General features: G+C 46.7%; 1 protein-coding gene across 1 annotated transcript; it reads left to right on the top strand.

Moving 5' to 3' along the window:
* The first annotated feature begins 266 nt into the window (after nt 1–266).
* GDE1 (glycerophosphodiester phosphodiesterase 1) lies at nt 267–12,032 on the top strand. Its single transcript, XM_061570110.1, has 6 exons — nt 267–1,304; nt 3,958–4,133; nt 4,513–4,618; nt 5,826–5,918; nt 9,404–9,615; nt 10,512–12,032. Exons 1-6 carry the CDS (start codon nt 984–986, stop codon nt 10,645–10,647), a joined length of 1,044 nt encoding a protein of 347 aa, XP_061426094.1. The 5' UTR covers nt 267–983; the 3' UTR covers nt 10,648–12,032.
* The last annotated feature ends 150 nt before the right edge of the window (nt 12,033–12,182 follow it).

The raw sequence follows: 12,182 nt of genomic DNA, 5'->3' as shown, positions 1-12,182 counted from the left end.
TCTGCCACTCTCTCTCCGTCCCCCTCTCCCCCCGTCTCTCGGCTGGCGTCTCGTTGCCACGGCAACGCCGTTTGGGTTGCCCGGGCGGGTGACGTCACCTCGCCTCGCGAGCGGCCGTTGGCCCCGGGTCCATGGACCAATGGGAGCGCGCGTTGCTCACAAGTCAGACGCCCGCGGGGCGGGGGGGCTGGTGCCGGTTGGTCACGTGGGGGGGGGCTGGTGCCGGTTGGTCACGTGGGGGAGGCTGGTGCCGGTTGGTCACGTGGGGGGGGGGGGGACGCGCGCCACTTCGCGAGGGGCTCTTCGACGAGGGGCGAGCTGTGAAACGTGGCCGTGGTCCGGTATTCGAACTCAGGCATTCAAAGCGCCAGCGCCAATATAACCACAGCACCTACCCAACTACCCCGCCCCGTCAATCACGAATCGATTCTTTTTCTACAACGAAATTTGTACGCTTCGATTTAACTGCTCCGCTCCTCACGGGAATCGATTCCGTTCTAATTTAATTTCGGAATCGATTACACCTTTCTACGCTCACGCCCCACGCAAGAATCGATTCTGTGGTTATCGCGGGATGATCGCGATTCGATTCCGTCGTTCACGGCACGGAGCGGCAGCTGCTGCTGGCCCGTCGATGCGCTCCGGCGCCGGTGAGGAAGAGGAAGAAGAATAATAATAGTTTGCGTGGCGCTCACGGGTGGTATTTGACCATACTTCACCACGCCGGTCAGTGTGCCGCTGCGGGTTATTTCCCGACCAAACTACCAACGACGCGCCGGTTCGCGCCCGTTGTGGGAAGGCGGAATGACAAAACAACAATTACATCAAATCTTGATTCGAAGCTTTCGTGACCTGCAGGGATCCATACTCTTTGGCTCTTTCTGTAAAGTCTATTGACAACCGACCGGATCTTTAAAAACAAACCCCACCAAACCTTCAAATTCTAATCGAAGTCGACACAATTCCATCGATCCACTTGATCGATGCACTCCCCGATGATGGTGGTGACGATGTCTCTGATCTGGAATTCGCTGTGGCTCCTTCTGTTTCTGCTGCCTCTGATGCTGCTGATTCTGTCGCGAAGTCGAAGCAATCGGACCTTGTTAGCCGGCGGTGGTGGGGGTGCCGCGGCCGCCTTTGTATCTCTGTGCGGCTTCCAGAGCTTGTGCTTTGAGCCCGTGTGCCGCCAGAGAGCCCTGCAGGTGCTGAGGCCACGGTCGGGCCCAGGGCCCCATGGCCATGCCGTGGCCCATCGCGCTGGAGGCCACGACGCACCGGAGAACACCATGGCAGCAGTGCGCAAGGTGACAGCAATGTGTACTTACTCGACTACGGCCACAGTAACGTCGAGTTTTTGGGACGATGGGCCACCACTGGTGCGGCGAAATGTTAACTACGTCGCCTGGTATGCGGGAGGTCGTGGAGTTTATGGTTTGTTGGCAAGGGCGCTTGTGAAGAAGCTATAGAGTTTCGTGGGCCTCACCTGGTCAGATATATATATAGAGTCTATACCGTGGTCGAATGAGACGTATGCCCAAAAGTTGAGTGTCATTGCCGGTTTGTGACAGCAGAAGTAGTGTGCCGTGATACTTTCCCAAAGGCTACATTCTAAAACTGAATCGTAAATCCTAAACTTTAAACCACCTACCCATAACCCGAAAACTTAAACCCTGGCCATTAAATCATAACCCTCCTAAATACTGACTCTTACACCCTAACTCCAAAAACTGTACAGTCATACCTCGGTATACGACCGCTTTGGAATACGTCGAATTTGGTATACGGCGTCTGTTGACGAGAAAAAACATGTCTTGGGATACGACGTCTTGCTTGGGATGCGACGCGCTTGCTAGAACTTGTATGGGTCTGGATGAGTCTCCGCGTACACAATACTGTTACGGCTCCAACAAGCCGTAACAGTATTGTGTGGAATGACCAGATAATGTCACACTTCAGGAACATTCATAGGAGAAGGCAAAAACAAACTTCAATGGACAGGTTTTTAGTAAAACTCAAACCTGGTGAGCCTCAACCAGGTCCAAGTCAAGAAAAAAGACATAATTTATGTATGCATTTTAGTAATAAATAGTGTCTAGATTATTTTATACAACCCCATTAATGTATAATATGCCATATAAAATATAATTCCTTATAATCTGGAATGGATTATTTTCTTTCCCTTTATTTCTTATGGGAAAAATTCGTTTGGTATACGTCATGTTCGGTATAAGTCCTACCTTCTGGAACGAATTAAAGACGTATATTGAGGTCTCACTGTAACTCGAAGCCCTAACCAAAAACCCTCTTAAAGTTTTAATCGAAGCCCTGAACCCTAACCTCAGATAAGGGCTATGTAGCTCTTTTGCAGAAGCGACCTGGCCACAAATTATAGCTCAACAAATTGGCCTACCACGTGGATATTTATAACAGCCGCATGTTGACTATAAATCTACGATTAGCACGGCTGGCGTTGTACCGTGCGAAAGAAGTTCAACATAACACGTAGGTTTCGATTTAAAGCTTTCGTGACTACAGGGATTCATCTTCTTGGTTCCTTCGGTAAAGTCACGTAGAAGGGAAGTAATAAAATAATAAAAATAAAACATAATAAAATTATTCTCGTGAGAAGATAGCACATAGGCTTTCGCGACCAATATTATTCATAATATACACATTTATAAATAACGCGATCTGACCCAAAAACCTATATTATGAAGTTCAACATACATGCATGCCAGCTTTCAATAGGGCTTACTTATATGCTCTCACATCCATGCACCCCATCTACATCAACCCACACTAAGGTTGGTGACTTGCAGTCACAGACACTGAAGGTTAGTACACTGGACTTGCAATTCACAAGTCATCGGTTTGATCTCCCGGTGTGATAGTTGAAACCGGAGCCTTTTTTAAACTCCCCCCACCTCTGCACTCAGTGCTATAAATGGCTACACAGCTGGATTGGCAGGTCGCGCGTGATGGGGTAAAAAGTGGATACTCTCTTCCAACATGACTGGCCAGTGTGGAAGAGTAGGCCTTAATACATCTCAGAGGGGCTCCTCAGAGTACCCTCTTGTGGAGGTTTATCCTCAAGCAGTGGCATGAGCAAGCAATTGCGGTGCTGCACCTCTATCTTAACGCCCTTCAGCACATATAACATAGTGGTGGGGATGCGGATGGGCTCGCCACAGAGGTCGCAACCGGGTACCCGATACCCGTACCCTACCCGGCTACCCGTACCCGGCTACCCGTACCCGGCCGGGTAGCCGTTTGCGACCCTGGTGCGGCCGGGTACGGGTAAGCCGTGAGTCACTGGTGAGTAACCGTTTGTCACTCATTTCGGGTAGGGTACGGGTAGGGAACGGGTACCCGTACCCGGAGCCGGGTACGGGTACCTATTTGCGACCCTGGTGCGGCCGGGTACGGGTAAGGAATCAAAACCCGTTTGCGACCTCTGGCTCGCCAACAGCACTTGCCCCAACAACCTGCCGGGCTATACGAGGATCTTTGTATTTAGTGTGCGATAACAAAGGTCAATAGGGGCTCTACTGCCATCTCCTGGTATTTTTCTGGCCAGGTGACTAAGAAGTCAGAGTGCTGAATTGGCATCTCTGTGTTCTTGGGTTTAAATCCAGGCAGCCGCCTATGATTAAAGCAGATTCATCATAATTGCGTGAGTTCACGGTCTCAGCTCGGTTACCATTGAATCCCCAAAAAATTATCAGATTAAATTTGATGATGCACGTTTCTAAAAAATATCCACATGTTTGCAACATCGGACATCGTGCCAATCAACACGTGGTACAACCCGAAAACATCGGAGAGCCATCAGCTATTTTTTGTTGTAATAATCAGACCGAAACCTGCTTGGTTTGCGATATCCGATGAACTCATTACATCCCCAAGTGAGTATCGAACATATGTGATCGCTGAATTTCCACCCGCACGCGCGAGCAGGCAGCCACCAATGGTGCGCATGCTGTGGAGCTGGACATGGCGTTCACGGAGGACGGAGTGGCAGTGCTCATGCACGACGACACGGTGGACCGCACCACAGATGGCAGCGGCCCCATCGGTGCCATCTCACTCGCCAACCTGCGTAACCTCGACGCCTCCGCCTACCATCGCCTCCGGTCAGTGGGCGCACCGCCCTGCAGCGCGTGCAGCTGCTCTCCCCTGGTATGGGGGATGAGTGGTGATAAAACAGTCCAGGGAAGAAATTGATACAAAGAGGGGTGTCCAAGCCCCATGTTCCCATCAAACTCAATGTAGCTTTGCTGCTGATGTTGCGTGGGATGCTGCTGCCACTGATGGTGATGCTTCTGGTGATAATGCTCTGATTCTGATAAGCACGATGATGCTGTGGCATGAGCGGTGGTAAAATATCAAAAGGGAAGCAAAGAAAATCCAAATATGATCCTCAATCATACAATCTGCAGGCCCTGATCAAACTGGGTGTCGCCCTGCGTGCTTGACGGGATCCGTACGCTTGTGCCTTGCATCGTTCCGCAGCGAGCAGTTCAAGGGCGAGAGGGTGCCCACCTTGGAGGAGGCCGTGGACGAGTGTCTCCAGTTGAACCTCATCATTTACTTCGATGTGAAGGGCGACGCCGAAAAGGTTTCTGTATGCCTCCATCCACCTTGGCACATAGGGCACACTCTGTCCCGCTGCATGCCTTGTGGCGGGTCTTACTTCGCCGAACTGAAGCATTTAAAGGTTACCAAGTTGCAATCCCGCGTGCAGTTTTGTATAGATTCAAAGGCACGGCAAACAACAGACAAGCGGAAAGGCAGCCAGTACCAGTGCTATTGATTGCCCAAGCTCTATGGCCCTATATCGGGATGTTTGGCCACGTGCGAGGAAACCGGAGCACCTGGAGACAACCCACGAATGCGAGGGGCAACACTTCATCCCATGCAGATGAAACATGGAGTCCATATTTACCATACTGCCTTCTCATGGGGAGCCAGGGTATATGGCATATTGACCTCCACGGGAAGGGAGTTTCACAGCATTTGTGCAATCCACAGTTGTGTGCCACGATGATGATTATTTTGTATTTTATAGATTTGTGTTAAGCTAGCGGCCATATCTGGCAGAGAGAGTCCTTGCCTATAAACATCGGGCAAATTACTAGCATGGGTTCAAGCAAGCCTGACCCTGTCGAAGAGACACTGAATATCAAATCTAGTCCAGAGTTTGCTTCTATTGAACCATGCCTAGAAGGCTTTGTGTATGAAGAGTTATATATAAAAGAAAAACTTAGATTTCTTTACGTGGTTCTGCAGAGATAAATATGGGAAGGAGGCATTTTTACAGGCTTTTATTTAACTCACTCCGTCTGTCGTATTCTCAAAAAATCTTGTAACTCAATTTTTACCCACTTCCCAATCTGCTATCGACTGCAAACTTGATATACCTATGTCATACTGATGACAAGATTATATTCTATCATAAAAAATCCAAAACATATTTTTTCACATTTTACACGCTTTCATTTAACTCACTCTGTCTGTTGTCGTATCCTCAAATCTTGTAACTCAATTTAAACCATCTTCCCAATGTCATGTCGACTTCGAATTAGATCATATCACATGTTGTCCTAATATGTTTTCCATCTCCGAGTGAAATAAAAGTGTACTCCCGACTTACTATAACTAATCGGGTCACATGCCCTGGTCGTGGATGGCTCTTGGCCCCAGGTTGAGGAGGCAACAAATGTCTATTTCGAGTTTTTCCATCTCGGCCGGATTCATCGACGATTGGGATGCGCCGTCAAGGAGATTATGCTCGCCCTAATGGCTGTTGTCTTCTCTTGTCGCAGTCGTCTACGGTGCTCAAACAAATCTACGAATCCCGGCCGGAACTCTACAACAAGAGCATCGTCTGCTCCTTTGACCCCAGGGTCATTTATATGGTGAGAATAATATTTTAGTTTTATATACCATAGGGCATGCAAATTGCATCTCACTCTAGCTCAGCAACCACAGACAAGCAGCCAGACAGAGAGTCGGCACTACCAACAATTGCAAAGCTCTGCAGTCCTCTGTATATTAAGATGTTTTCAGCTAATTTAGTGTTTTACCATGTGGAATTAAACTTGAGCGCCTGGGCAAAACCTATGTGTGTGAGGGGGAAACACTATCTCACACAGAAGGAACAGATGATATTAGTCTGCACATTGCTGTGCAGCTTTCTCTTGGCAGCCAGGGTATGGCACCACCTCGACCCCCACAGAAATTGAATTTGGCAACATTTGTGAGGTCCAACAACCTTCACCTCCACAGTGCTGGATTACAGGCCACGTGCATAGCCACGACCGCCCATAATCGTAACATTACTCTTTATTTACACAGGAAAGCCTCGGTGTGTCTAAATACTTATTACACGCTTTGATTTAACTCACTTGGTCTGTAGTATCCTCAAAAAAGAAATCTTGTAACTCAATTTTTACACACTTCCCAATGTGCTATTGACTGCAAACTTGGCATAGGTATGTCATATTGATGACAACACGATATTCTATCATAAAAAATCCAAAACATATATTTTAAAACTTTTTACACGCTTTTAATTAACTTACTGTATGTGTTGTCGTATCCAAAAATCTTGGAATTCAATTTCAACCGTATTCCCAATGTCGTATCGACTGCAAACTTGGTATAGGTATGTCATACTGATGACAATACTATATTCTATCATTGAAAATTACAAATAAATATTTTTTAACCATTTTTTTTACGGCTCTAATTGTCCGCGCTCAACTCACGTTGGCTGTAAATCACCACGGTCCCTTACGTCACGGCAAGCCTCGGGGAGCCACGCCGAGGGGCGGGGATGTGGAAGGAGGGGAGGGGCGATGGGGCAAGGGAGCAGGGGGAGGGGCAGCTCGGATAGTACATTTAATTAAAGCGTGTTTAAAAAAAAAAGTATAAAAAAAAAAATTAAGGACGTTCCTGCTGACTGTTTGGCCAATTCCATTAATGGGTGGTTTTCATCTGGGCCGAATCCAGAGAACTCTGGGTCCAAACAACCTTATTTGACAATGGAATGCAATTAACAGGCAGCTCTTATCTTGAAGATAGTGCTTGACTCATTTAAGGGTTTTTTATGTTGTTGACAAGTTTCAAACTCGTGTCAGACATTCCTGGACACCTAGCCTTGTATGCATCTACAAGATAAAGAGCTGTTTAATTATTGGTTTACAATTTTCTCTATTGGATATCTAATTGCAGTGCAGTTGAGAGCTGCGTGTCAGGCAAGGCTCACTTGCTATCAAGGTCTGGCTTATGTTGTGTACGTCCGTGCACGGTGGCCGGCTGGTTTAGCTCACTTTAATCTGAGCCAGTTTGTGCTTTACCAGGAACATCTGGTTGATTTGCAAACATTGGCCTACAGCAATGAAGGATCTCCGTTACAGCCCCCCGTCAACCTTTGCTCAGCCGGTGGTCACTCATTCAACTCTGCTGCCACCTCAGCCTATCCCTGACCCTCCACGCCTCTGTTAAAAGTCCAAACTCAAGAACCTTCCTTTATTCCTTTGCCTATGACTGCCACTTTCGTTATATTAAACATCCCCACTGTTTTTGTGCATCATCTTGGGATGCGGTCGCATTTAGATGCTGTATAATAATTGTATTTTGTTGAATGAAATGACCTCAACACATTGTAGTGGAATAGATGTGTTTTCAGTTGTTAGGCAGTGTTGCAATACAATACAATTTGCATTTATGGTTCAATCATCATGTAGATATGTCAATTTGTTTAAGATAACTCTCCACCACTCGACAGAAGCAATCAAATCATGTTGTCTCATGGGCAAATATACAAATAAAAATTTCAAATTTTTGCTTGGACCTTTCATCACTCCAGTTTGCTGAAACCCCATATCAATTGGCATGTTTTTTTTAATTCAACAGCTTGATTTGATTGGCTCTTGGGTAGTGGAGGGTTATATTTATGATGTTGACATCCCTGCACGATGATCTAACGCAAAATAATGTAATTACGGATCACAGTATTGGTCGTGAAAAGCCTACGTGTAAGGTTAATTGGCATTTATATGGCATCTGAATGCAACTTTATCTCAGGATTCTCGAAGAAACAGTGAGGCATGGGCATCGTGGACAAAGGAGAACTTCGTTTAATAATATAATACTAATAAGGAAAGACAGGCAGCAAATAAGTTTTGAACCTGTACTAGAATATGGAAGGGAATTCCAGGCAACAGGGGGAAAAAGAGTGATCTCCCACTCAGCAAACATCGACCATTGTGATTTATTATCATATGTGCTTACAAACCACTGTGCTATTTTATTTTGAACAACCAGGGAGGAGCAAATGTTGTTGCGCCGCATAAAAGAGGATGAAGAGATGGCTCTGAGAGATTGCGACTGGAACGGTTTGGAAACGAAGAGACGAGGAGGAAGAAGGCAAGAGTGGGGGTGGCACCCATCTCAGACAAGATGAAGGAAGTTTTGACCCAGTTTGGCTCGGCGGACGTGCGTAAGAAAAGAGGAAGACCACATCGGAAGAAATGCCATGAAGGTTTGAAGCACATGGGAGGGGGGTAGATCGAGGCAGACCGAGGGAAAGGAAGTTTTCTTAAGTGATGAACCATGGATTGGATTTGGAGTTGATTTCCCAGGACAGGAATTAGTGGAAAAAGAGGAAGCAGGAAGGCGGTAGAGCCCACATGAATGGTGAAAACGCCAGGAAGAAGAAGACGACAATATCGCCAAGACTTTCTCCCACTGCATCCAATCGACCCCTCCTGCCCTCTGCTATTCTCCTGCACGAGTTTTGTTTGTAAAATGAACAACCGCTCCTCATTTGGACCTTGGTTGACACCCTATCACGATTGCATCGGCCTTGACTCCTCCACTGCTGAACGAAGGCCTGCCGGAGCGAGCTGTTTCCATCTCTCATTGCCTCAGGATGTAACATTCCATCTAGAACCTGCACATGAGCTGGCGTCCATTCTTCCGGGCGTGTTTTCACCCCTTTGGCTGCCACTCCATCGTTGGTCTCAACCACTGGTCATCGTCTTGTATAGCCATGGTGTCTTTCCCAAGCACGTGTACTTTTCTTGAGCCAATAATAATGCCTCTACATTGCACGTGTTCTCTTATCCACATGTTCTTCTTCGCGTCTCTTGATGTAATTCCAAGCCTGCGCCTCCCCATATCTCTTTACGCACTTTTATACTTTTGTTCCACTTTACTTGGTCACCATACATGTTTTCTGATCCACACGTCTGTCACAAGTAGCTCAGGCGTTGTCGATGGGAGTAAAGCAAACCACCCCCATATGTTCTGTACGCCACTGGTCTCTTCCAAGCAATTTTTTTTGTTCCACTTTTTTTCTTCAGCACGCGTGTCTCCGATTCCGTACGCACGCCAGATGCGGCAGAAGGACGTCGCGGTGGTGACGGCGCTGACGCACCGGCCGTGGGTCTTGAGTCACACGCTGGAGGGAGAGCGCTTGCACCGGGGATGGTTTCGCCACCGCTGGGAGATGCTGATGGACGTGGCGCTGGCTTGGAGTCTCAACAACTTCCTGTGGAAACTGTGCGGCATCTCCGCCGTCCTCATGCACAAGAGCGTCATATCGCAGTGAGTGCCTCCGCCAATTTTTTGTTTCACGTTTTGTGCTTTTACGCTTGTAAAAACCAAAATGCAAACGTGCCTACATAGGAAAATCAGTTTATTCGTGTATAGTAGGGACTGCAACATGCAGATGTCATATCCGCTGTGCTTGACTGCCTAGTTAATTCTGCAGTATATTGCAGTAAAAGTGAGAAACTAAGTGCCGGTGCGAATGGCTCGCTTGTTAGTCGTACATAGTCAGAGTGAAAGAGAGAAACTATGTACATATTTTGAACTTCTTTCGCACCATACGTAGCCATCCGTGCTAATTGGAGGTGCGGGAAACTGCTAGCACCAGTCTGCATGGATGTTGTGTTAGTCCTACATTGTCGCAGCTCAAGGGATAAACTGCCAGTGCCCGGTGTGCGTGGCTGCCTTTTCAATCCTATCGCACATCTTGGTATTTATTTACAACTGCTTTTTGTATTTAGTTTGTTGTCCTGCCCTGCACCTCCGATTCGGGCCGCCGCAATGGCGAGATGTTAATTGCCTCGCCTTAATTACAGGAGGTCGTGGGTTATATCCCAACTCTGACGCCTATATATTTGGAGTTTGCATGTCTCTTCTCGTGGTCGCGTGGATTTTTCTCCGGGTCCTCCGGTTTTTCCCTCCACATTTAGCAACATGCGTTTAGAGTGTTTGGCTGCTATAAATTTCCACATGATGAGCCACTTCGTTGAGCTATCATTTGTGGCCAAGTCGCTGGTAAAAAATAGTTATACAGCTCAATGGACCTTACCTGGTAAATGAAATAGTTAAAAAAAGTTGTAGATCGCATGGTTGTTTACGTACGGTGCAAAAGACCTTCAACATCCATGTATACACGTGTCAACACTAGTTGTCTCGGCACGTGTCTGCTGCAGGGACTACGTGCGGTGGTGGCAAGAGCGCAATGTGAGTGTGGTGGGCTGGACCGTGAACACAGCCGTGGAGAAGGCTTACTACGAGAATGTTCTCGACTGCAACTACATCACCGACAGCCTCGAGGGCGACGCGTGATGCGAAACTCCGACCCCCACCCCCCCCCCCAAATCCTTCCCCACCAAACACGTCTATTCATGGACTTTTGAGGCTTCCCATATCTCGAATTGAATATGTAATTTGCCAAGCTGGTGATAGAAGGGCAGGGCTGCGGTGTTTTTATTTTAATGGCAAGTAATTTGTTAATCCTAACTTGCTCGCTGTGTAACTTGGGTACAAGTATGCGAACGACAGCCGTTTTAATGGCTGCAGTTGCTTTTGCTATCCAGTAGGGATCGTGTATGTTTTAAAACTTTTAACTCAAAACGGTTTTATCAGACAGGGCAGTTATTGATTTAACATGGATTGAACACAACGTAAAGAAAACGTTTTCTGTGATAGTTTTAACGGACTTCAGTTTTATGGAGACATTTGACAGCGATTCACATTCTGCCAAAACGTTTCCTTCGCCCGTCAGATCTTTGGATAAAAGGTGCACGTGTTTCAGTCACCTACAATCGGGTGAAACGCCAGGATGGTTGTTTCAGCCGTTGGAATAAGCAATTAAATCCTGAACGTTGAATAATAATTTTACATCACACGGAAAGGGCACCACAAAGGATCTTTGATCTTAAACTCAAATTCACACCATCCGGCAAAAACAAAGTTTTCTTAAGTGGTGCCTACAAAAAAAAAGTGTCCAGTTCCCGCTTCTCTTACGAAGGACGCCCAATGTTGCCGTCCGATGTGTTTTCGCGGTTGGACCGTGTGTATTTTGGCATGATGTCCGACGTTTCGCTCTGCGTGCTTCGAGCTTCAGCAGCTGCTTAACTAAAGAACCCAAACACAACCGCGACCGCTTACGCTGTGGAACTCCTCAACCTATGGTGAATGTTGCGTAACACCGAGGTGCGTCTTCTAAACATCAAAACTCGTTACGAATTGGGACGCTTTGTGTAATCCCGTGTGGGAGGAGTCGGAGTGGCTCCGATTGTTTTGCGTATTTTACAACGTTGTCATTGCAAGTGTGTGGGTTTTGATTATCGCCCGCGAATATTTGTTTTAATTGTTAAGTAATTTTGTTATCGAAGTCGTTTTTCTCAGGTTGCGGCAGTCATTGCGTAGTAGTCACTTGAGAACCACTGCTACGTGACTGAGTATAACAGCTTGGGCCGTTGAGTTATACATATCTCATCATCATCGGAGCAGTATTTACAGGGATGAATTGGGTTTAGTATATACATTGATGCATATGCCCATGCCTAGCTCCTTATAGCAAAAATAACAAAAGCACGCAACTGTAATTTTATCATATGCTATGTGGTGGTATGCATGATTTTATGACTGTTTAGATTTACAGTGGAATACTTTACTGAACTACTGAAGGGAATGAAACAAGTGCAATTAAATTACTTTAAACAACATTTTTAAAATGCACTTTGTAAAACTCTTAACTTTAGGGATATTACACAACGCTTGTTGACATGGTCTGTACGGCTAAAGGGGTGGATGGGGCTTCAAGGTGCTTTGCAGAACGAAAAGCGTCACTTTTACACAACTGTCGACTCTACTTA

This window comes from Lethenteron reissneri, chromosome 44 (assembly GCF_015708825.2).
Source record: "Lethenteron reissneri isolate LAM-NWPU_2019-01 chromosome 44, ASM1570882v1, whole genome shotgun sequence".
Classification (NCBI taxonomy): Eukaryota; Metazoa; Chordata; class Hyperoartia; order Petromyzontiformes; family Petromyzontidae; genus Lethenteron; species Lethenteron reissneri.
This window is presented reverse-complemented; position numbering and strand designations above follow the sequence as displayed.